Here is a 26434-nt window from a genome sequence, read left to right on the forward strand (position 1 = left end):
AGCTATAACAGCTTCAATTCTTCTGGGAAGGCTGTCCACAAGGTTTAGGAGTGTGTCTATGGGAATGTTTGACCATTCTTCCAGAAGCTCATCTTTGAGGTCAGGCACTAATGTGGACGAGAAGGCCTGGCTCGCAGTCTCTGCTCTAATTCATCTCAAAAGGTGTTCTATGGGGTTGAGGTCAGGACTCTGTGCAGGCCAGTCAAGTTCCTCCACCCCAAACGTGCTCATCCATGTCTTAATGGACCTTGTTTGTGCACTGGTCCAAATCATTTGGTGGAGGGGGAATTATGGTGTGGGGGTTGTTTTTCAGGGGTTGGGCTTGGTCCCACAGTTCCAGTGAAGAGAACTCTTAAGGCGTCAGCATACCAATACATTTTGGACAATTTCATGCTCCCAACTTTGTGGGAACAGTATTGGGATGGCTCCTCCATTTTCCAACATGACTGCACACCAGTGCACAAAGCAAGGTCCATAAAGAGATGGATGGTGCGCAGTCTTGCTGGAACAAAAAGGGGCCATCCCCAAACTGTTCCTACAAAGTTGAGAGCATGAAATTGTCAAAAATGTCTTGGTATGCTGATGCCTTAAAAGTTCTCTTCACTGGAACTAAGGGGCCAAACTCAACCCCTGAAAAACAATCCTGCACCATAATCCCCCTCCACCAAATTTTTGACCAGTGCACAAAGCACAGTCCATAAACACATGGATGAGCAAGTTTGGGGTGGAGGAACTTGACTGACCTGCACAGAGACCTGACCTCAACCCGATAGAACACCTTTGGGATGAATTAGAGTGGAGACTGCGAGCCAGGCCTTCTTTCCAACCTCAGTGCCTGACCTCACAAATGCGCTTCTGGAAGAATGGTCAAACTTTCCCATCGACACACTCCTAAACCTTGTGGAGAGTCTTCCCAGAAGAGCTGAAGCTGTTATAGCTGCAAAGGGTGGACCAACTCAGTATTGAACCCTACGGACTAAGACTGGGACATTAAAATTCATGTGCATGTAAAGGCAGGTGTCACAATACTTTTGGTAATATAGTGTATCTTTTTCTCTATTTACTGTAGAAGAAGAGAGAGTACAGCGGTGGGTTTTACTGGCAGACCAATCAGAGCTGATTTGGAGCTGGGTCTCCAGGCTTCTGGTTCCATGCTGGGAGCGCGTTTCCAGCATAAACATCAGTGCACCTACTGTATATGTGCGCCTGTGAAAATGGCCCACCTCTCTGATGCCGCATATATGTATGAGGCCAGGGCAAAGGAGTTACTGTTCATTTATACTGCCATAATGTGGAAATGTACCAGTTATCAGTAAAGAAGATGGAATTCGCTTCTGGCTGGAGCAATGTTATTTAAAGTGATTGTGTAAATACCTAAGTGGAAGCATGTAAAGTGGACAAGTACATAGTTAGGCTGCAGGAGGCTAGACGGGTAGGACTCACCATATGCTACAATAAAGCAGATTGTTAAACAAATGAGATGGGGGGCTGGGTACCGCCCTAGGGATGTGTACAAAAATATAAAAAGAAAGTTTAAAATTCAATTTGGCAGGAACAAATTTCAAATGCTAAATTTCTTTAAAAACATACCTGGGGAAGGAGGGTGTCTTGTGCCCTGAACCTGTCTGTGAAGTGGTGCATCTGTGCCATGTATACAACTACTACAGCAAAACTGACATTTTCAGACAAATGAGATGGAGTTTCAATTGTTAAAAAACATGGGCTCAGACCAATCCTAGAGCTTATCCCTAATTTTCACACATAAATTTGTCAGAATGTAGAATGCCTGTCATTGCAAGTTTATGTGGTTTTACTTTTTTTTTCTTTCTTTTTCCAGGTATAGCAATGGCTGCTGTTCCTGGTTTTATACAAATTCAGTTAAAGATAGGAAAGGGGATGTTGGGGGGTTTATATGTTCAGTCTAGAGACCTATTTATACCCTAAATATTATGCATTCTTGCTGCTGGGGATTATTTCTGTGCTGGGGTGTTCAGTACCTGATAGGAGACTGAAATTACGAGGATGGCCTTTCTTGGATGTCCTGCCTAAGCACCCCTGGAGGTGAGACCGAGAGTGTGAGGGACAAGAGGAACATGAGTGCCTACAGATGCAGAAACTTGAACTGGAGATGCCAACCAGGAATATCTGGTAGAACATATGGGCAGGAGTGACAGTCGAGGGATCTGCAGAACCATGAGTAAATTAAGCAGAAGTAAAAGGTGAATTCTGATTAGGCGGTAGGTTCAGAATGACAAAGTCCACCAGTGATCCCAGCAGGCAGGCAACAGAAGTATCCATAGAAGAATGTAGCTGACTTGGAGTAGTCCAGAGCAGACACTAGGTTAGAGGCAATATCGGAGTTACAGAAAAAGCCAAGGTCAGCAATGAGTGGGCAGTGCAATGCGGAATTACAAGCCAAATCAGTGTCATGGATGAAGCCGATGTCAGGAACTGGTAAGCAGCAGCACAGAGCAGAAGCCACAATTAGGCCTATAGAGAACCAGGTCAGTAAGAGGAAGCCTATGCAGGCCACAGGTCAGGACACAAAGAACAATCTGAAGACCAGTCAGCTGATACTGAGTTAGAGCATCTCTTAAATAGACCATCTGGTGCCAATACTGACTCTGGGCATGTACACACATCTGAGCACACACTGTGAAGAACATGCACAAACAAGAGAATGCCTGCACACAAGCGCATTCCTAGCCACTACTCTGTGCTTAAAATATATGTGCACACACAGGTCTCCAAGGCTTCCGGCTAACAGAAATTCCTGATATGGGGATATATTGTGCTGAGAGTTATTGCTTGCTCTGGCACTTGCTGGAGGTTATTCCTTGCCCTGACATCTGCTGGGGCTTATCATTGCTAGTCCTGACACTTGTTTGGAGATGTTGCTGGGGATTACTGTTGCTGGCCTTTACACTTGCTGAGGGTTATTATTGCTGGTCCTAACTCATGCTGAGGGTTACTTATGGCACCAATGCTGAGGGTAACTATCACCGCCACTGACACCAACAATGGGGCTTATTTTACTCCCACAATATTTTTTGTGTACCTCCAGGCCCTATTTTATCTAAACTATAACAAAAGAAAATGTGACACGGTACAAGCTATACCCTATGAGGCAACAGCCACATTCTTGACCTTGCCCAGTTTTTTGACCATGTCACCATATCTACAAATATGTGGTGGGTAGAACACTATGCAGGATGCATTCCTATGTTCCTTTAAGACAGGCAGCCCACTTACCACACCATGTTTTTCTTTTTAATCCCTTTAGGGTGTCACTCCTAATTCTTTACAAATATTGGCAAATATGCTTTATTTTTATTCCCTCTGACACCAATTATAGAACTGATTTTTACTCTGCTGACCAGCAGTATAAGAGACGCTGTTATATTGCACACTCTACACTTGAATGTGCTTATACAGTAAGGGGACACAGCCTGTGTGCCTATTACAATTTTTAATATAACACCGGCTTCAGACTGATCTTCCCCACCTACTGTATATTTCCAGCACTGGCTTTACACTCTGACAAAAAATATCATTATAGACAATTGACAGAATACCATGAAAATCAATTACACATTGGACAGCAGGACACCAAGATAATAATATGAATTTAATAATAACAACAACGTCACACATGACATAATTATGCATTTCCAATTCCCATACACATCCACATACTTGAAATTTACTTTCCTGTCTCATGATTGGTCAGATCTTCCCTGTTACCTGTATAAAAGGTGATCCAGAAGATGAGTGTCACACCAAGCTTCAGAGAGAAGATATTTCACATTACAGTGAAGGAGAATTCTGAACAAGATGAATGAAAAGGTCCTCCTCCTGCTTCTGGGCTGTGTTACGGGGCTGGTGACCAGTCTACCGCTATCTGAACCACTACAGGTAAGATGATGAACTGACATGAACAATACAGGGGAGAGGTGAAAACCGTGAAAGCATGGCTCAAAACATCTTGTTAGGTATTAACAACATTAGCTAGTAGTGAATTGTAGCTAGCCTAAATTTTCCCCTTTAGCTTTAGTTAGAGTGCTGGGGGGGTTTAAACCCCTGTTGGGTAAAAACTGGGGGCTAAATACAGATTTTCAAAGGGTCACTGAAATTGTCACTGGGCACACTGGCTCCAGTTCAGCAGCACTCTACAAAATGGGTACACCTCTTAGAAACAGGGGGAACCTAGAGTTGAGAATACATGCACATACAGACCAATGAGAGGGCCAAAAAAACACCCAAGAGTCCAAATCTTTTCAATACTAAAATTGGTTCATGGCAGAAAAAAACAATGCATTTAGGGGGCCCAGCAGAGAAAATACAAAGCTATCAACCAACTCTATCATTAAAAACTGTGGACTCTTGGATGTTTGAAACGTGGAGGGAGCACACCTTCTTGGAGGTATCCTTCTAGCGGGAGTTAAGGCTGCACCCATGGCTTAGTATTTAAAATTATAATGCAGAACCCTCTTTTAATTCTTGTTGCTGAGGACAAAATGCAAATAAACTGCAGGTTCTAAACTTAAGTTTGAACAGTTGCCCATTTCTGGAACTGTGTATCACCAATCATTTAGAATGCCACTGTTCCATTTATATGGGTTGTATTATGGAATGTCGTACCATGTTCTAATAATTTGTTTGCAAAAAAGGCAGCTGAAGAAACAAATCATTGCCGTTGTTTAATATTCAGTGTAAGTGGTAGAAAGTGGAAGAGGTGCTAAACTAGAGACAGCCGGCAATAGGTAGTATAAGACAGCCAGAAGTAGCTGGGTTCCAAAGTAAAGCTCTAAAGCAGCCTTTCCCAACCTTTTAACCCTGGAGGAACTCCAAAAATAATTTTCAGGACTCAAGGAACCCTTACTAAAACCAATTTATCAGGGGTCAATAGGAACAATGCCCCTTATTCTGGTGGCCAATAGGAAAAATGTCCCCCTTAAAGTGGTGCTCAGAATGCCACCCTTAAAGACAGCTAAAAAGATATTTGGTGTCATGCTGCTGGCTTTGCTAAGTGATGCTGAACCTCAAACTCTGTAGGCACCATCAAAAAGGTGGTTCATTAGCCACAGCTCAAGGAACCCCTAGCAACCTCTGGAGGAACCCCAGGGTTCCATGGAGCCCTGGTTGAGAATGGCTTCTCTAAAGTATGCTGCACAATAACAGAACCTATTGGACACCCTGGCTTAGCCAATGCCTGAGGCAAAAAAGTGATTAGCAACCAGGAGTGATTAGTAGTAGGGTTGGGGATGGTTGGTTGTAGTGGGTCAGCTGAGGCAGTAACCAGAAAGGTTCCTCTGTGCACCAGCCGTAATATTTGGGCACCTGTGTTTTACTGGCCTCAAATATGAGTGGTGACCTTACAATAACCATACCTATAACCATGGTATCTACAAGATTCTGTAGTGACAAGTTCTGAATACTCCTATCCAGGGTTATGGTCTAATAAATGGAACCTGCAATGTGCCTATACTTTGGAAATGGTGGGACTAGTGTGGGGCTTCAGCCCATTGTCCCTGAAAAGTTATAATACATGTGGGGTCTTCTGTAGGTCCAGGAACTGGTTTAACAACCCAGATGCTAGGGGGCCTCCAACATGGTCACTGCTAATAAGACTGAAAGTGAGGGTGTACACAGGGCCTGGGGCTGGGGTACCCAATCTGAGAAAAATTACACAAAGTCCTTGATGTTGTATTTTATCTTGTATATTGTATTTTGGTTAGGAATTAATGACATATAGAGACAGTTTCTATAGGCACTGATATTCAAGCAACAAAGCAGTGGATTACAGTATTGCAAGTTGCAGTTGGTAGTTGTACAATATTACCACGCCTAAACCTGCTTTAGACAGCTTACACTGGAGGGGTAGTACTTTGCAGAGTACTGAGACAGCAGTCTATACTACTGAGGGGAGCCCACTTCACTGATGCAGATACGGGAATGTCCACTCTACACAGATGGTTTCCCTGAACTGACCCTACTTGAACAGAAACTTCTCCCTGCACATTCATTTTCCCTAACAAGCAGGGGCTCTTTCACTCACCTACAACTCCTTCCAAGTGTGCCTGAATGGTGGGGGCACCCTAATTTATAAAGTTCCACACCAAGATGGCTGCCAGAGGTTACAAGAGTTGCAGAATCCAATCAGACAGCTGCAACCTGTGACAGCTATGGAGTCCCTGAGGGAACAATTCCTTCTAAGACTCCACTCCATCTGAACAGTGATACAGTGCCACCTACTGGATGGGAGAAACCTGCACCTGCCTACAAGGGTGGAATCTTCCAATGAAGGCACTTGTTCTGAAAACGGCTATTCAAGAGGAGGTTTCTCCTAAATTTTGAGGCATTTCCACTCATTTTCTGTGATGTCTCTAGTACAGGAAGCGAAGGGACTCTTTTAAATTTCAAATAATTCTTTATCTAGAGTAAATAGTGTTTTTCTCTACTAAAGTTCCATTTTATTGAACATGTAAACTTGCTCACTAAGATCACATATAAACTTTAACATGATTGATATAGTTAAATATAATTTCAAAAGTAATTTTCCATCCTATTACAAATGACAGCTTTCAGTCAAATAATACGTGGTGATCCTGTCATGAAGTTCCTTCTTCAGACACGTCTTGTTAAGTTGGGTCAACACTTTTTCCCTGCACTCCTGGGTAGTCATCTTTACATGCACCTTTGGTGACTGCTATAGGCAGGTCCTCTGGTGAAAATAATGTTATCAACACTGATATTCAGAAAACCAAACTAAAAGATAATAAAAATTGTTGTAATTGTTAAAGATGAAGGGGGCTTTAGCAAATTTCATCACATTAGGGTTTAAATCTAACAGGAGAACTATCTGTGGAGCAAAAAGATAAGGATGCAATTTCATCCATAGGACCCAAGATGTCCATCCATTGAGGAGGACTGAGGAGACCCTCACTTGTTGTCTGCTATTATTTTATTTAATTTGCAATAAAATATTGATACAAAATATTTCATTTTCAGAACCTGATACCTGGAATGAACGAATATGGTAAGTTCCTGACTTTTTTTTCTATATTTAATTAATTTATTTCATTTATTAGATGATAATTATTTGTCCTGCTCCCTTGGCCCTAATCTGATTACAAATTTTCACTCCCCAACTGTAATTCTTTTGTTGCTCCCCTCAACGATAGAAGCATTTACATGCAATCCATGTACAGTTGTGAAGATACAATGGTGGTGTGGACCACAAAGCCCTGAGTCCCGCTGACTTGGTGCAGCCATAGACATAAAAGATTTAGCTTTTTTGGTTTAGGAAATCAGCTACACTGCACATTAGCAGCTATTCTAGCTACACAAACTGAGACTATATTGTTATATTCAAAGATCTAAGAAGTGGTGACTGAAAGAAGACCTAACCCCACACACTCTATAAACTTGTCAATAATCAAATAATCAATGGGGGGGGGGGTAAAACAATCATACTTATCTATATCCTTGACTTTTTCTTCATACAACCTATTTTTGTCCTGCCTGGGTCCATGATACTGCACATGCACTACATGAAGCACATGACGTCATGCTCCTCATCTTGTGCATTCGCCGTACAACACTACGTGCATCTGTTGGGAAGAAAAAACTTCCCTGAGATCTTGTGAAATCTCAGGGAGAAACCTTTTTTCCCCCAGCAAATGAATGTCATTTTGTACACCAGTTGCGTTAAATGAAACACACAAGATCATGTGCTTTATCTCACATATGCAAAGTATGTAAGTATTAGATAATTTCACATCAACATGTAAAAGTGTACAGTGATTTAGGGAATTGGGGAAAGGTCCATATTAAGAATATATAGGATTATTATTTTTTGTGCTTCTTTGAAAAGATAAAAAAAAATTGATAAAAAAAACTCAGCCAGTTAGGAATATAAAGTAAATTCTATATCCTCTGCATTCATCTACTTAACCAATTTGGAATTAAAATATTTATACATTTAAAGCAGATATGTGCTTTGCCCACGCAAGTTTCCAATGGATTAAAAATATAAGAGATTTAGGGAGCCTGTGATTTGCACTTTACCTAGTTAGGCTGAAACAGGTGAGGGTGTCAATGACACTCAGGAAGGTGCAGGAACATACTACAAGTTCATATAGGCACCCAACCAGAAGTGTCACAGATCAGGGCGTAGCTAACATTCTCACCTTCACTAATCTGCTGATAGCTTTGTAGTCTTAATCTTCTAATTGTCATACAATTACAATTTTAGAATGGATTCAATATTTACATAAAAATGAAGTCACTTTCATTATTTGGTTATTTGGTAACTTGCCTCTAGTTGTGTCTAATGAGTCTTTTTTATGTGTCCATGTAGCCACAATGAGTGAAGGCTCTGAAGTACCTCAAGTGATCTTCACGAAGATCATTCAAGCAAATAAAGGTAATTATTCAAAAATCACAGGATTTTTTACTGCAGTATGAGGAGACTGAATCCATCCCACAAGGGGGTAAAGGAAATAATATTGGATAAAGTCATAAATGATGAAACTTTTTACATCATGCACTGCTGGACTAGCTAATAGCATGTACAGAGAATGGCATTGCCTAGGTTTAAAGCTCTAGTAGTCATTGTTTGGTTGTTCTAAAGGGAAGATCGCACAATACTGGAAGATTCCGTTAAAATCAGTGTCCTGTTTCTGAAAAGACTGATGTGTTTTTCCTGTCTACTTTTATTTATGTAATGACATCTGTTAGATCACTATCAAAACTGTATAATCTTCCTTTTGCAATTTTTAGTTCTGAATCTACAATAAAAGCTAAACTGCAGGCAGATACAACAACACTATTTAACTTAGCTCTGAATTCATTACTAAATCCTAACTTTAGTTGTAGCTATACAAACTTTATATTTTCCAAACATTTATACTGAGGATTAACATTACCAATAAAGAGAACAGGTTTAGCACATTCCATGTCTTCACATTCATATTGTGTAAAGTCAGCTGAACATAATTGAGCAGTGGGGGCCATTTTATAGAGAATTCCCAGAATTACAAAATGCTACAGCACTTATGGTAAGAGAAAATGTAAAAGGAAGACAATGAAAGAAAAAAAAAGAAAAACATGGGAATTTGGAGGTATCAGACTCATTCAGTGTATAGATAAAGGTAGGATCAAATAAAAGGATGGGTATGGGATCTATGGGTGGCCAGGTTGGGGGCTAGGGAAGGAGTTGACCACCTACTTACCCTCCTGTGCCTCTTAAAGGTATTTTATTCATGGGTCCCAGACTCCCCTGAAAGCTTTAATCCATACTGTCCGTGATACTTTTTTTATTTGCACTAACATACAATTTTTCAGGACGAGCTTTCGGGGTATGTCCCCTTCTTCAAGGTCCAAGCAGTACTGATCCTTTCACTTGATACTGTGGATTTCAATAATCATCATCCAGGAGAGTCTGGCTTTTACAAATTCAAATGGGATAGACAGTGTCTTCCATTATCTGCTGTGGTAATTCTAGCTGCAAAAAGATCAACTTCCTGGAGCATTTTGGTATCTCACTGAGTAATTTGTTTATTAGTGCTTTAGAAGGGAACTTGCTAAGGATTATTTGGATGAGAGCTCAGTAGATTGCTTTAAAAAAAAGGGCTGGATTCTTTCCTAAATTTACTTAATATAACTGGATACTAACATTTATAGGTAAAGTTCATCCAGGGTATATCCGATTGCCGCTCGGGGGGATCAGGAAGGATTTTTTTCCCCTGCTGTAGCAAATTCGATCATGATTTGCTGGGGTTTTTTTGCCTTCCTCTGGATCAACTGTGGGTATAGGATTATGTATATGGGATTGTATAGTTGTTGTTTTTTTCTTTTTATTATTGCTTGAACTAGATGGACTTGTGTCTTTTTTCAACCTGAATAACTATGTAATTAAGAGTACATTAAATTAAATATTCTTATCCAGAATCTCTGAACATTTGAGCAAGTCCACCATATGTAGCTTTGCCTTTCTGTAAACATTAATGGAAGCAATTAATTAATTAATTAATGGAAGCGTTGGGTATGAAGATGGCTAATTGGGATGGGACCATGTAGCATCTTAAAAACACCTTTGAATTTACTTTGATTATCAAAGTATTTAGGAATGTCTTTGATGCCCTAATGGCTAGTTTATGTAATTCCACCACTTATATATCTATCCCTAGGTCCTGCTTCCATTTTTTCCAGTTTTTAGAAAACCAAGCTTATTATAGTGTATGTTGTAGAAATGTGACCTGTCATCCTGTCCAGGTTACTGCAAAGGTTTTTAAATGGAGTCATCATTGTCAGATCTATCTGAGAACCCAATGATTTCAGGAACTGAACCAGTTGTTTATAAAGAAAACGTTCTGAGTTACATAGTTACATATTTACTTAGTAGGTGAGGTCGAAAAAAGACACAAGTCCATCAAGTCCAACCTATGTGTGTGATTATATGTCAGTATTTCCTTGTATATCCCTGTTGGGATAGGCATGAGATATTGTTCCTGCGGGAGTGTAGAATTAAATTTTTGTTGCACGGGTCAACTAGTCTCATGAGACATTTCGTGGTCCACCATGTTAAGTCTGTGGGTTGAATGCTCTGGGCAAAACATCCCTAGAGCCCGACGTGTTTCTGTGTATATAAAACTTCTTCAGGGGCGGATAATGTATAATATCTGTAAGAAACATATACATGACGTGGAGGTTAGTCCCGAAGTTAGAGTAAGTACAACAGGACAGACCAGGGCTATAAACCCTACGTACTTACGTGCCAGCAGGTAACGACAGCAAGCACCATGAACAGAACGGACTGCAGGGATGGTCTGTCCCAGGAGCTGAGGTGGTCATTTACCCCACACCCATAGGGGCGCACAGTCAGGCCACCCAGAGAAATGCAGATCCTTATTCTCCAAAGTATAACCCAGATGGTAAAGAGAACAAAGATTGCAGTGTATACTTTGGAGAATAAGGATCTGCGTTTCTCTGGGTGGCCTGACTGTGCGCCCCTATGGGTGTGGGGTAAATGATGTTACCTGCTGGCACGTAAGTACATAGGGTTTATAGCCCTGGTCTGTCCTGTTGTACTTACTCTAACTTCGGGACTAACCTCCACGTCATGTCTATGTTTCTTACAGATATTATACATTATCCGCCCCTGAAGAAGTGTTATATACACAGAAACGCGTCGGGCTCTAGGAACGTAGCTCTGTGCCCCACTGGGCTCCCAAGACTTAGCTATGTGCCCTACTAAGATACTCACCTACTTATGGATATGTTATATTTTACACCCTTTTTTCTTCTCAGAACTGCTAACTGTCATGCATACCTACTGTTTCATATACAATTTTTATCAATTTATTGTTGTGACGTGCTGACTATACATAACGGTACTATTTGTATTAATATGTCAATAATTACTCAATGATTTTCATTATGTATTACATCATTGTCATCAAATTATTTATTTTGTATACCAACAATAAAACTTGTTATACTTTTACCTACACGTGTCAACCACCTCATTTAAAGTCCCAAACTTCTGGTTTTGCTCTACTCAACTGCAGCAGATACAAATCAGGTTTCCTGCCATGCCAAACAGGACTGTGCTTTGTGCCAGAGCCATGCAAATCTCACAACTGAGTGGATATTAGTACAAATCCTTTGGCAGGTCAAACAGCTGTCTTATAATTATTTTATTTGTGTATTTAGCTGTTTGCCTGGAGTTCAGCTTTAGGATGGGATACATTTTTTAGTGTATTAACTGCAACCATCTTTCTGTATGTTTAGATATTGACACACCCATGCATGGAGGCGATATACGGATAAGAACTGGACGCAGTGCCACAAACTGTACTTCTTGTCTTTGGCCTAAATTTGAAGATGGTACAGTTCCTGTTCCCTACAGCATTAATGTTGACTTCAGTGAGTTATCTCTTCATCCTCTTGCAATTAAGGAATTTGGTATAGATTTCTGTTTACAGAAATCCCAATTTCTACCTCTGTTTCCAGGTCCCAGTGAGCTCAAAACAATTATGAATGCCATGGACGAGTTTGAGACATTGACTTGTGTGAGGTTTGTGCCTCATACAACAGAAGAAGATTATCTCAACATCACAGCTACAGACGGGTAGGTTGTCTTGTCTATTATCCATCCTGGTTCTCTACAGTGAAACAGAAGAGGTCATCTAAGATCTTCACTGCATCTTTAGATTTTAGAGAAAAAGGATTATTCCATACAATTGAAAATTAAGGGTGAAGTCATATGTAGGGAAGGCAGGTTACACTTCCTCCATGTTCCCCTCCTCGGTGGGCTCCAAGTGTGGGTCACATAAGAGGCCTTCCCCGAGGTAGGTTCTTCTGGGCTATGCTAGGCACCTAGAATGAGTCACTGCCTTGCACATGGGGTACCTTTATTTGTGCCATGCTCACCAATGTCCTGGGACAGGGCAGATGATACTTTCAGGGGTGACTCAACCTAAAGGCTGACCTCTGACTCAAAGAAGGCCAGACACCGTGTATACTTAAACAGATGACTAAACTATAGTTAACTCTCTTCATGTTAATGTACACTACTACCGGCACTTGTTGCATTTAGGAGGGACACACAGAGCTGATGCCTGCTCTACCTGTCCAGAGTATCTCTGCTTCCTCACTCCCAGTGACAGAATGGGGCCCTACCGTGTGTCTAGTGCTGATTTCATGCACGCACTAACTTAAATTTTGCTCTTTCATACCTGTGCCCAGGCTGGGGACCTCTGAGCTCTAATCTGCTCCCATTATGGGAGACAGACCAAGAAAAGAGATAATGTGGACAACAACTCCCTCTCTACAAGAGGCTGTACCACCTCTAACAAGTACACAGGTATTTTCCCATGCAGACAGTGTCTGTTTGGGCAGAGCCATCCTCTCTTTTATTAACAGCACAGGGTAGCTCAGTAAAAAGTGTGAAAATTAGGTTAACCCTTTCCCTCCCGACTGGGGCAGCAGCTGTCTCACTAACCAGCATTTCAACCTGCTTACACACAAGTCAACAGCAAAGTGATTCTTAGATTTCTTCTTCCATGTGCCTAGTAGAAACCGCACAGGGACATAAGAATGTTTATTGCAACACTACTTACATTGAGTCAGGAAATTATAATGACTGAGAGGTGATGGAGCTTGTTGTCAACCGACTCAAAGGATTCCATCTAAAATACATATTGACAATCAAAACAAATCCAAATAAATTGTCTTAAAGCGAGCAGTGGATCCACTGCTTTGATCCAGAAAAATATTACCTTACTCCTGAACAGCATATTCCTTACTAGCACTGGCCACATGCATAGGGATACACCTGTTGTTAAAAGGTTGAAAGCTCTAAGGCAACCCATACATTTATCATTGTTCAAACCATGTAATAACAAAAGATCCGATTTGGTAGATCAACTTCTGTACAACCAGGGTGCCCATACATGGATTTCACTCTATGTATGACTGGCTATAGCCTAAACAGTATGTATGATTTATTTTCTGTAGCTTCAATTATTAAATTATTTCAATTAAACTCATTATCTTTTGGCTCTTAAATTATACTGTTTTTCTAATGTATATTTACTATTTCTAGCTGTTCATCATTTATCGGAAAACAGGGTAAAAGCCAGGCAGTTTCTTTGGCTGATGGCTGCATCTACAAAGGGGTTGTACAACATGAACTTGACCATGCCTTGGGCTTCTACCATGAGCACACGAGAAGTGATCGTGACAAATACGTTGACATTAAATTCCAGTATATCTCTAAAGGTACTGAGAACATTAGCACATGAGAAATGTAGAAATGTTTTTTTTTTTAAAAGAGACATTAAATTTGATTTTGTTTTGTTTCAGAACACTGGAGTAATTTTATTAAACAAGACACTAAAAACCTGGGCCTTGAGTATGACTATGAATCAGTGATGCATTATGATCGGTAGGTCATGACTTTTCTGCTAGCTGGTGGACTTTTTTTCATTTTGGATAGAGTAGGGTTTAAAACTGTTGTCTTTGCCGTTTGTTTTTCTATCAGGGAGATTTCCCTTCACTTTCTGGTCTGTACACTCAAAAGAAAGTGAGATGATAGCTTTCTAATGTGAGGAACATATCCATTTCTGTTCTGGTGACAACTCAAAATGTTGGAGTCACCCTTACTTTCCTTTCTATTGACAGTGATGATCAGGACAGTTAGGGCTCTTTCATGAGGGCCTAGCTACTGACTGGCGATCTGTGGTGGATTGTGTTGTCAGCAGTGGCTGGCTCGCAAATAGCTGCTGATTGGGAAGGGACATGCCGCCTCCGACATGTCTGACTGAAGATGGATTTCACACTAACTCCTCACCACTCTATCCAAATCTAAAAAAGAAGTTCTGCCCTCAGTCATACATGAAATGGTAACATACTTTAATGATTATGTGTTGATCTTATCTCCATTTGAATTTTGTCAGCTATGATTTCACCAACACTCCAAACCATGCCACAATCGTCCCGAAGCCTGACCCCAATGTGTCTATTGGACAGAGAGTTGGACTGAGCATCCTGGATGTCGCTAAGATTAACAAACTTTATGAATGCAGTAAGTTGCTGTAGATTCTGATTTAATTAGTCTAATACATTAGAAATTATACCTTTTTTAAAGGGAGATGGAACACATACCAACCAAGACTCCTACAGCTTTTAATAGACCAGGCTAGAAAATTAAAGTTACCATAATCAATTCCTCAACTTTTTCTTTTAAACAACAACTAAAATACACAAACTCCTTGGATGAACATTAAAGTGGTTAAAAAGACAGAGAGTTTTATACATTAATGTATTCTAGTGGCCTGCTATGGGGGGGAGCCAGGAGCGCTGGCAGGGGAACTTAGAAGAGGAGGATCAGAGCTGCTGTGTGCACAAGCATTGCACAGAGCAGGTAAGTATAACATGTTTGTTATTTTAAAGAAAAAAAAAAACAATTAAAATCACTTTGAGGTCTATTTCAGGGAATTTTAGAATTTTATTATTGAAGAAAAAAAGAGAGACCTCCAACTTTTGCAAGGCAGAAAAAGGTGCAACATTGAGCTGATCAGACTGCTATTGAAGATATAAATCAAGATATTAGTTTGGGTCTCATGCTGAGTGTGCTTTTGGGGCCAAAGGAACAAGAATTATTCACAGACACTTAAAAGCACCCAGGAGTTACTGCATTGTACTACAGTGTTTGGAAAGCTAAGGGCCAGCAGAATATGTAAGACAAATTAAAATTTATCATGCACGGGTACTGGGATGCAAGTGACTATATTGGTTTACATGATGATCTCCAATAAATCCCAATTAGACTTTTAGTTTAAATCAACTAAATAAATTCCAGGTGTATCAAACCAAAAGGTGTGCAAAGTATCCACAGCCTGAGTAGAAAAGCCTGAGTCAGACCAATAGCTCTGCATTCAGTTAAGCTCAGACTCTCTGCTGATTGGAGATCTCTAACTTTGTCTCATCAGGGGCATATCGGACATCTGCTGCGAGACCATTGCTTCCACATAGTGAGCAAGGGTCCTTTTCTACAGGATGGTGGCAGGGGGCATCTTTTCTACTTAGGCTGTGTCTACTTTCCAAAAACATTGGGTACACTTACGTACTCCCCAAGTGAAGGAGGCTTAAGACTTTACAAATATTTTATCTGGCACACCTAAAATGTATTTAGCTGATTTAAACTGAAAGTTAATTTGGTCTATTCAAATCTCTAGCAGTTTTAACCCAAAACAAGCTAAAATAACCTCCAGTTTTGTCACCAGTGCTTGGGCTTCATGCTGGAAGTGAGGATGTGTGTAAATACCTTATGTTACAAGAAGACAATGCTCTATTTCACAATACTTTAGAGGTAGGGTTTCCAGTTCCTTGTGTACAGCCTCACTGCAAGCTTTATGGTTGTACTGTTCCCTTGGACTCACCAGCCCTACACCATAGAGCCAATAAAGCCATATCTTGCATTGGTGAGGGTAAAAAGCCTGAAACAGCTTTATGCAAGATAGTAATACTGGCCCTGTAAAATTCTGGATATATCTGTGCTATATGCCAGTGGTTCTGGAAGTACTGATGGCTACAAGAGACAAAAAGGAATGATTTGTATAACTCTATACAAGACTTTGCTTCCCGTTTTTTGGCTTTTGTAGCTAATCCAAAGTGATTCACAATCTAGAAAAGGTAGCGCTGTGTAAATCAGAATAATGAAAATTCATAAAGTGTTAACATTAACCAAATAGTGCCTATACTCTTCCATAAAGCTTAAATAAAAGACAACATGCTCCTTTAATTATGCATGTGAATCTAAAAGTGCTCAATTGTCCATCACACCAGTGTAATATAAATTAGGGGCAAATTTATCTTAATTGTTTTACAACATAACAAAGAAATATAAAGATAAGGCAACTTTAAAATGTAGAAAGGTCATTAATAGTGTGAAATCATAGAGGGCAAGTTACACAATTGAGAGCAAACAATTAAAAAAATGTGAAAAAATGACTGGGCATGGCATACGATGCACATATTGGTTGTCATGTAAATAAAAGCAGTGAAACAAATATTGCCAGGACCTATAGTAATAAAACATGAGGTGGCATAATAAAATACATAGGAAAAGGGGAGAAGAAAAAGAGGAAAGAAAGAAGGGAATGACTATGAGTGGTTAAAAAAGAAAGGAAGAAAGAAAGGTAAAAGACGAAGAGAGAAAGACAGAATCTCTCAGATCAAACAAAAAAAAAAATATATGAAAGTAAGAAGGCTAGCAGCCAAATGAGAGCACCGGAGGCAACTGTCGAAGGGGTCTTAAAAAAAATGCCAAGGGAACCTCTATACAGTCCTGTTCAAGAACAGAGGCGGCGCAGTCACTGAACTACCATTAGGTAATAACATGTCCTTGAGGGCATAAGTGGTGTAATATAAATGTAACAGTTCAAAATAGTCCATCCATGTGATGAAAATCATGCAATCCTCTTCACAATACAATGTAATAAGTGCAGAGCCTCCCCCCTCTCCTTTGCACTCTCTGACTCCAATAGAATATCCACAATGATAAGCAATAGCACTTATGATGAACATGCAGTCTCCAGCAGAACTTCACTTCTCGCATCAACTCTCCCCTAAGCTTACCAAAAAGCCCCAGGCCAAAGAAAAAAGGAAAACTAATAGTGTAATTCCATAAAACCACTTTTTATTAAAAATTCACTAAAATGTCACCCACAAATATATTATAAAAGATAGCCCATCCATTCCATTAGGGAGTACACAAGAAGGCATCAGTATGCAGCTTGCACGACATCTCATCCGGTCCCTTCGCTCGCTAACAGCGATACTTCACTTTCCCATTGCTGTGCAGTCTGATCCTGACTAGTTTCATCTTTTTCGAAGGATTTAGAACTGTAATGCTGTATAACTAATTTCAATTTATATGATTTCTTTTTTCTTAATTTTAAGGTGTCTGTGCTACTTTGCTTAGTAAACAGACCGGAATTTTAACTTCTGAAAATTATCCCTCTGATTATGCTGATAATGTTGACTGTGTTTGGTTAATTAGGACTCCGAATGGGCAGGTAAGAAAACAGAAGAACTGTAGACATGCAAAATGTGACCTTTAATGTAATAGATGCCTTACTGTGAAAAATGACTCTTATATTTTGTTTTTGCTCTTTAAACCACTCGAAATTTACATTTAGAAGAAAAAGTTAACTGGTGCAGAGCCAAAGAGGAGGCCCAAATAATTCCTACTTGAACATCACACCTTCATACATTTAATTCATTATAAGACTTCAGCTTTGCTTTGCTTTTTCTCATATTTGCCAAGGTGAAAGGCTTTTAGAGATAGACTGATAAAAGGAACCATTGTGGTGGTTTGTGGTAAGTAAACTTCATGGCTGAGCCACAGTTGTAGATGCAACCATCTCTAAAGATCAAGATTTCAAACTCAATCTATCCAAAACTGAGCTCACGATTTTTCCTCCCCCACGTGCCTCTGCCCCTGATCTCTCTGTCAAAATCAATAGCACTATTATCAGCCCGTCCCCAGATGCCAAGGTTCTAGGTGTAACCCTGGACTCTGAACTATCCTTTTGGCCCCACATCCAAACTCTTTCCAAATCTTGCCGTCTCAACCTCCACAACATCTCCAAAATATGCCCCTTCCTAACCAATACACCACAAAAGTCCTAGTTCACTCCCTGATCATCTGCCGCCTTGACTACTGCAACTCCCTCCTCACTGGATTACCTTTACCCAGGCTATCCCCCCCCCCTTCAGTCCATCATGAATGCTGCTGCCAGGCTCATCCACCTTACCAACCGCTTAGTGTCTTCTATCCCTCTTTGTCAATCCCTCCACTGGCTTCCACTCCCCCAACAAATTAAATTCACAATTCTAATAACAACTTACAAAGCCATCCATAACTCGGCCCCCAGCTACATCACTAACCTAGTCTCAAAACACCGACTTACTCATTCCCTTTGTTCCTCCCAAGACCTCCTGCTCTCTAGTCCCCTCGTAACCTCCTCCCATGCTCACCTCCAGGACTTTTCCCGAGCCTCTCCCATCCTCTGGAACTCCCTACCCCAATCTGTCCGACTATCTCCTACTCTGCTTGCTTTTAGACAATCCCTGAAAACCCTTCTCTTCAGAGAAGCCTATCCAGCCCCCACTTAACATTTGTACTTTTACTTTCTCCATCAGATCATCAGCCACAGCTATTACCTTTTGTATCTCTGGACCCTCCCTCCTAGATTGTAAGCTCTAATGAGCAGGGCCCTCTGATTCCTCCTGTATTGAATTGTATTGTACTTGTACTGTCTGCCCTCATGTTGTAAAGCGCTGCACAAACTGTTGGCGCTGTATAAATCCTGTATAATAATAATAATCTCCCTCTGCTCTATCCACCAACTGCTCCAGATTTTGGAGTAATACTTGTTTTTGTTATGTAGTAATAGTATCCACTCTATAGTTCTTAGGCTACCTTTACCACTTCATGGCTGAGAGCCTGTTTGGCAACTCTGATGTGCTAAATAATTTTGCCCACCATCTGGATCAGATAGTTAGGGGATTGTAGGAATGGTGGTTTTAGCAATTAATATTGTTTTTATTTGCAGCTTTGGTTCTTGTGTCACCAATTAAAGTGGTATTGCAATATCTGCAGTCAGCTAATACAGGGTTAAATCAAAAACATATTTGAATTTCTTTAATATGGGATTAAACTAGAATTCATTTAAAGGTTTCTGCCCCCGAATTTGTCTTATTAAAATTTTCTTGTCTATTGTAACATGTGCATTTCAATTAAAAATACAAGTAGCATTAAAGTAGAAGGAAAGACTCCCCTTCAACTCTCCGCTAAACACTCACTAACCATAATAGTAGAAATTTTGCATAGTTCAGATGTTTTAAATATGCTTCTTTGTACCTGATTTTCTTTTAAAAGTCCCTCTGTCACATGAACACACAGCTCTCTGTAGATCAGTGCGGCTGTTGGGAGGGTCCTCACTCTCCCTAGGCTTGTCACTACCAGAAGTGACGTACCTAGCTGATGGTGCCAATGGCCGAGGCCGTGCAGGATGGGGGTGGGGCTACTCTGAGCTCTGATGATTTTATTACACAGAGTCCGACAACAGTTTACAGAAGTGCCTGTGAGCTGCCACATTCAGCTCAACAGGCAGATCATTGTCAGTACAGAACAGGAGATTGCTAATTGTCTAGCTTAGACTACTGTTTCTAAATGTAGACAATCAACAATTCAGAAAATGCATAATATACAAGTTAAAGGTATTTTACATACTAATCATTAGCAATTTTTGCTTTTTGAGTTGAATTCCACTTTAAGAAATAATAGCTATTTCAACTGGAAAGTCAGAAGGGTTATCAATGGAGAACATTGGTTTTAATAGACATCTTAGCTGAAAAAAAATACATCTTTGACATTTTTTAAACCACTTGACCTCTGCAAGATTTACCCACCCTTCCTGACCAGGCCATTTTTTGCGATACCGCACTAATGAACTTCAGATAAATTTCACAAAACATGGTCTGCTTGGTTTTAGTTCAAATATTCTGATTCATATGGCAGCCTGACAACAGGGTGAATGACCTTCAGGACCTGGATAAGTGAAATCATGCCAGTTTTAGCTTTACCATCCATGGTTTCCTGTCACATTAACAAAACTCTACTGGTGACCCCCTTAACGGGTGAATTCTTGTTCCCTTCCGTCCCATCCCCCTCCCAGTGAATTTTTTTTTTCTTTTTTCCTCTCTCCTCTTTTCTTATTTTAACAAGAAATTCTACACCTGCCTCTGTGCTGGGGGCAGCAGTTGGTTGTACATTTCAAAAATGTAGTTGGAATCTGTATACAGCTTTGCTGTTATCGAAAAGTATGCCAGTACTGTATTAGCTTCCATTGTTGCATGCAGGTACAAATATGTGAAGCTAATGCCTTTGTGTACATAATACATTTTCTTTGTGCTTCCTTTTAGGCTTCACTAACTTTCCGTGACTTTAATGTCCAGTCCACACTTGACTGTACCTCTGACTACATGAGGATCTATGATGGTAACTCTAAGAACTCTCCTGTGTTGCTGGATAAAATGTGTGGCAGTAAAACCATCCCTCCACTCATCGCTTCCACTAACGAGATGTTGGTTGAGTTTGTCAGTGACGGGGCTGTTGCTGGGCGTGGCTTTAATGCTACATATAGCGCAGGTATGCTGATTTGTTTTAACAACAAAGAAAGTGCTCAGAGAAAGATATTGAATGATCAAAGAGTCAAAGAGGGAATATTGACACAACAGATTGAGGTTCTTTCTTTGAGGGCCGGTTCACACTGGTCCGATATGTGCTCTGACTTTGAGAGCACAAGTCGCATGACATGTCAAAATGAACGGTTCCCTATGAGAGACATTTTAACTGGTCCGACTTATGTCGGTCAAACTTTTAAAATGCTTTCTGCACTACTTTGGTCCGACTTGGGCACAAGTTCAGCCCATTGATTTGAATGGAAGTCGGTATCATCATCTTAACTGATCCGACTTAACTGATCCGACCCGTCACGAGGGGGTGGGGTGTCCAGGTGACATCCCTGGATGGTCACGCCTCATTGCTATATAAGAACTGGCAGACACTGGACCTGACACAATGGCGGGAGCCAGCGTCAGCAGAAGAAGAAGCCAGCGGTGGAGGGAGAAGAACTGGGAGAAGAAGTTTTCAGAGAAAAACCGGTAGAAGAAGCAGAGAGAGAAGAACCGGAGGGAGAAGACCAGAGGAAGAAGACACAGAACTACGACGGGGGACATTCTTCACTTTTAATTAGGGACTTTTCGAAAACCACCTGTTTTTTGTTATACTTCTTTTTTTTGGTGAATGGGTAGGGGTACAATGTAACCCATACTCATTCACATAAGGGGGGTGGCGGGATCTGGGGGCTCTCTTGTTAAAGTCCCCTGCCTGCAGACCCCCACAACCACTGCCCAAGGTTGTCGGGAAGAGGCCTTTGTCCCTATCACCAAGGTGCTTTGGGGTGGGGGCACAGTGGCTTGGTACGCAGGGCATGTGGCCTGGTATGGTCCAGGGGGACCCACCCCTCAAAATCCATACCAGACTAAAGGGTCTGGTATGGTCTTGGGGGGGCCATCCCATTCCTGTTTTTTAATCTTGGTGTGGGGTTCCCCACAAGAGTCATACCAGACTCAAAGGGCCTGGTATGGTCGGATCAAAGTCGGACCCTGATCATTGAAGTTGCATGAAAGTTGGACATGAAGTTGCAGAGGATCAGAAGTCATACGACTTTCATGTTGGATCATTGTGAACATAGCCTGAAACCTTTACAGAACTCTAGGAAGCATTTTTAGTATATCTGGAATCTGGGGTGGAGCTGTCTATTTGTGTAAAAATCTGATTGAAAAATCTTTTTAGATATACCAAACTATGAAATATGAAGGCCCACTTACACAGTTTTATAATCTGCATCCAGTTAGGCAGGCCACTGCAGTAAAAAGTTGTGAGTGGATTGTACAATGTGCATTTTGGTCAGTTTTAGGAGTAAAAAAAAAACACTTAACTCAATTACTTCTTTTACTGTATAAATGAATCTGTCTTGCTGTATTCCCTTTGTCTGACACATTTCCAATCTTTGCTCTCTCCCCTACTGCATGCTCAGAAGCTGAGACATACCCATGGACTTCTATGGGGTTGATAACGCCATCCAAAATACTCTCAGAAAGTAAAGTGCAGGAACCAGACCTTCCACAACACTGCATGAATTAAATGCCCAATTTGTTCAGGGGGGATTGGAATAAGTAAAAATACTTACCTTATTCCTTATTTCCCCTGTAGCCTGCATATTTCCCTAACTACCAATAAATCCTTAAAGAGAATAGATGATTAACTTGCAATAAAGCAAGATACTGAGTGCACAATCAAATATTCGTGTTCCCTGTCTGGGAATAGTGAACAATACACAATAATAAAATATATGTGTTCCCTATATGAGAATAGTGAACAATAAACAATAAATATAAAGTCCACATACTCAAAAAAAAAATATTAGAATAAAAATAAGAGTCCAAATGCACAAAAAATAATCCTCAGAGTCTTCCGTACAAAAACGCACAACACACCACTAGTGCATAAATGTTGAAAATGCAAGTGCTCTGCTCCACCTCAATATCCTAGCTGCTCACCTCACGTTCTGACCCCTGTTTCACCAGAAGGTCAGAAAAAGCAGGTTCCCTCTCAGGGATATAAACGAATCAGCTGGTCATGGAGCTCCGATTCCTTCCGTGCTGCCTCCTGCTGATTGGGTTGGTACCAGCCAGTACAGATTCCCTCAATGGGGTCCGGTGCACATAGGAACAGAAAAGGCAAAATCTAGTGCTCTCTTTATATCAAAACAGTATTTCCTCATAAAAACATTAAAACGTTACTCACAAACGCAGCTCAGGATGCATAGAAACGACAAGTTGCTCGCGGGATAACATTGTCACTGCGACTTCTTCCCCCTATACGCGTTATGTCAAATGGGCTACAACACCACCGTGACTTCTTCAGCATGAACAAAATGTTGTTCTATCACTTATCACTCACATCACTATATAATAATTAAGGTAATTAATATTTGCGCTGATAGAAATTTGTTTTAAGGTAAGTATTATACCTTTAAAAAAATTGTACTTTGCCCTCTTAGGACTAAATAATAGATGTACATGATAGCCCACCCACCTCCTTAACAAATACTTACCATTACGCGCTACTGTTTGCCCACTAGTGCCCTGTGAAATACTTCTGGGTATGGCAGAGCATCTCTCCTTTTCTTTCCCTGGTGCAGAATTTAGAGCTTGAGCAGTCAATCTCTAGGTCTGAGCTCTATTATGAGGGTTGTAGAGTGGGGTCCTAGCCTAAGACCAGTCTGGAACTCTAAAAGGGAGGATGGACTATGTATGGTATATATACATAAACATACAATGATGTCATATACTATTATAAATCTCTTTACTGTATTAATTGTATCTATATTCCTACAGTTCAGTGTGGAGGAACCTTCTTTAACTCTCAAGGCAGATTTACATCTCCGGGATACCCAGGGAACTACAGTCCAAACATGAATTGTAACTACACCATCACAGCTCCTGTTGGATATAAGGTAAAACAAGATACCTTAAAGTGCTCATCCCCTTATACTCCCTTATTAGTGGACTCTCTAATTCTCAAAAGGATTCATACAAACTTTTACGTAGGACAGAGTCATTACAATCTAATTGTACAACTCCCTTTAACTTCACCAACAATTATGTAGAGGGCCTAACTGATTGAATAGACATTGAATGTATTGTTTAGGCCATCAAACAACTTGGCTGTTGGCAAATCTAAAGTGGATTGCTCTAAGACTACCAGCAAGACTTTCTGGATCATTTCCCAGTGATGACAGAAAGTGTTGGTGGTAATTTGTGAAACTGGCTGAAAACTGGCGGCGTGCCATTTGTAAGCTGTTTATCAAGCTTTTCTTGACTTTGTAGTACTGGACTAATTCCTACCATCCTGATTGAGAGTAACAGGACCACAGGGGAATAGGGAAGGTGCTGATCCAGAGGCGTAACTAGAACATTCAAGGCCCCCAGTACAGGAAATCTTAAAGGCCCCTCCTGACCCCTGACCCCCGGCCGGGACCCCCCACGATGGTGGAACGCCAGGGCCCAGTCGCTAGTGCAACCCTGGTAGTTCCGCCACTGGTGTCAGTCATGTTTTACTTTTGTTGTTTTTTTATCATTTTATTTTTTGTATGTATTTATATATTAACATTTTTTGTTTTACAATTTTATTTTTTATATTATTGTTATTTTTTTTAGGAGCCCCATTGGAGGGCTTTGGTCAAATATCAGGGGTCTAAACAGATCTCTGATGTTCCACCTTTAAGACAGAGAAAGGACATTGAGGACACAGCCCTCAATCTTCATCAGCTGCACAGAATGAATGAACAGGAATAGCTCTGTACAGAGCTTCCCGTTCATTCGTAACTATGCTTTAGTTATGAATGGACAGAGTCAGAGATCAGTACAGATCACTGACTATTCATTCAGACAAGGAAGGGACCCCTTCTCCATCCTGAAAGCATCCTGTGGGAGAGGGGAGGGGGGAACCAAACAGCGCTGCAGGGGATTAGGGTGGTCCAGGAGAGAACACAGCAGCCCATTCACAGCAGGAGGTGGATAGAAGGGGTGGCATGTAGAGGAACCGATCCCCTCAATTTTCCTTTTGCAGCTGATGAAAGGCTGCAGTAGAAAAATATAGAGATCAGTTCCTCTATATTCTGCCTCCGCTGCCCCTCCTATCCAGGTGTATAGGGGGCCGGGTCGCATTTGGCACTCCTGTACTTATGCCCCTGCTCCTAACTGTACCGGTTTTGGCAGGACCTTCACAGGGTTTGAACAAAATCCTGGTTCCATGTGAATCTAGGCTGAGTTCTGGAGGCCTGTGCCAGAACAAGTCCTGGGACTTAGCTCCAGTCTTGACAGGAGCGCACCAGAATAGGCACCCAGGGCACTTGCTCCACATCTCTTACGGGTGTCAGGAGTCCCGGACACCGCAATTACCCCCTCTGTGGCAGGCAGCATCTCTTTGATTTGGGGGAGGGGGTGGTAAGAAGATGTGTGCTGGGGGGGTGCTTTAGGAGAGGGGAGGACTAGAAAGTGGTGTGGGGGATTTCAAATCTGCCCCCTGAGCACAAGTCCTCTCCCCTCCCAAAGCACCTTCCAGCACACATCCTCTTACCCCCCCCATTACTCCTCCAGGTGGATATGCTTATTACCAGCCACCCCACCCCCATTTCTCTGTCCCCCTATATATGTACTTCCATAAACACAGACCTCAGATCATCAGCGTGGCTGTTGCAATGTAATGTCCCTCCTCCACGGCTCCTCCTGTCTGTGTACAGGAACTGAGGAGGAGGAGCCATCTTTAGAGAGTTCTGTGTGCAGGCAGTCGGTGGTGAGATTTGCCAGCTGCCAAGGAGGGAGCAATCGCCAGTGTGGGACCCCGCGCACCCCTGCAGGAGATGGGGTGCAGGTGAACCGGGTGCCTAGTGCCTAAGTTAGCGCACACAGTTAGGCAGCACAGTGCCTTATGGAATGCCATGGCCTGGCCGCAAGTGTGACTGATGTGACCCTGGTAGTGCCGCCACTGTACTGATCAGTTTCTCAAGTCTATTGTAGACAGGTGAATGACAAAGAAAGCAGCCAGTAATGTAGGAGAAGCACAGCAGGGAGCTCTGGCAGTTGTAGATTGCTGACCTTACACTGCAGAATACAAAAAGGGCTTCCTTTTCCAACAATGTATCATACTTAATGTCAAATAGTATTTTAGCTAAACTGTAACGTCAATGAATTGTAAGCAACAATATACTCACTCACTTTTATGCAATACAAAATAATGTCATGTTAGTCATAATTTTATTTATTTATTTTTTTTTCAGATTGCTCTGACCATAAGTAACTTCCAAGTAGAGTATTCCAGGTTCTGTACAAGTGACTATTTAAAACTATTTATAGATGGTAAACAAAAGGGTCCATTCTGTGGTTATACCAGCATCCCTGTGTTGTACTCCACCAGCAATTCAATGATTCTCTCATTCCACAGTGACTGGGCTAACCAGGCAAAGGGCTTCCAAGTCTCTTACACCTTCCGTGAGTAGTTCAGTTCTATCTGCTTATATCTAATATCAGTAATGGAAGTTATAAGATAATAGAAGTTCAATTTTTTAAAAGCAAAATGACCTCAAATTATTTTTGCCTTAAAAAAATAGGAATCACCCTGGGACTTTGTATGAGGTGAGTGGTTAGCCAATCAACATGCCAAGAGTAAGTTGAATCTCAAATTTATTACAAAATGTCATGCGTTTAAAAGCAACAACAATAATAG

General features: G+C 41.1%; 1 protein-coding gene across 1 annotated transcript; it reads left to right on the forward strand.

Moving 5' to 3' along the window:
- The first annotated feature begins 3834 nt into the window (after positions 1-3834).
- LOC141116615 (embryonic protein UVS.2-like) lies at positions 3835-26207 on the forward strand. Its single transcript, XM_073609008.1, has 12 exons — positions 3835-3915; positions 7012-7039; positions 8363-8428; positions 11797-11931; positions 12019-12136; positions 13613-13788; positions 13873-13954; positions 14466-14593; positions 17473-17588; positions 20503-20728; positions 23545-23663; positions 25989-26207. Exons 1-12 carry the CDS (start codon positions 3835-3837, stop codon positions 26205-26207), a joined length of 1494 nt encoding a protein of 497 aa, XP_073465109.1.
- The last annotated feature ends 227 nt before the right edge of the window (positions 26208-26434 follow it).

Source organism: Aquarana catesbeiana, linkage group LG13 (assembly GCF_042186555.1).
Source record: "Aquarana catesbeiana isolate 2022-GZ linkage group LG13, ASM4218655v1, whole genome shotgun sequence".
Classification (NCBI taxonomy): domain Eukaryota; kingdom Metazoa; phylum Chordata; class Amphibia; order Anura; family Ranidae; genus Aquarana; species Aquarana catesbeiana.

Bases quoted from the DNA above. Each gene is read 5' to 3' on its own strand.
- LOC141116615 (XM_073609008.1), top strand. From the start codon at position 3,835: ATGAATGAAAAGGTCCTCCTCCTGCTTCTGGGCTGTGTTACGGGGCTG. The intron at 11,932-12,018 runs GTGAGTTATCTC...CTCTGTTTCCAG, and splicing joins CAGCATTAATGTTGACTTCA to GTCCCAGTGAGCTCAAAACA. The intron at 17,589-20,502 runs GTAAGAAAACAG...GCTTCCTTTTAG, and splicing joins TTAGGACTCCGAATGGGCAG to GCTTCACTAACTTTCCGTGA.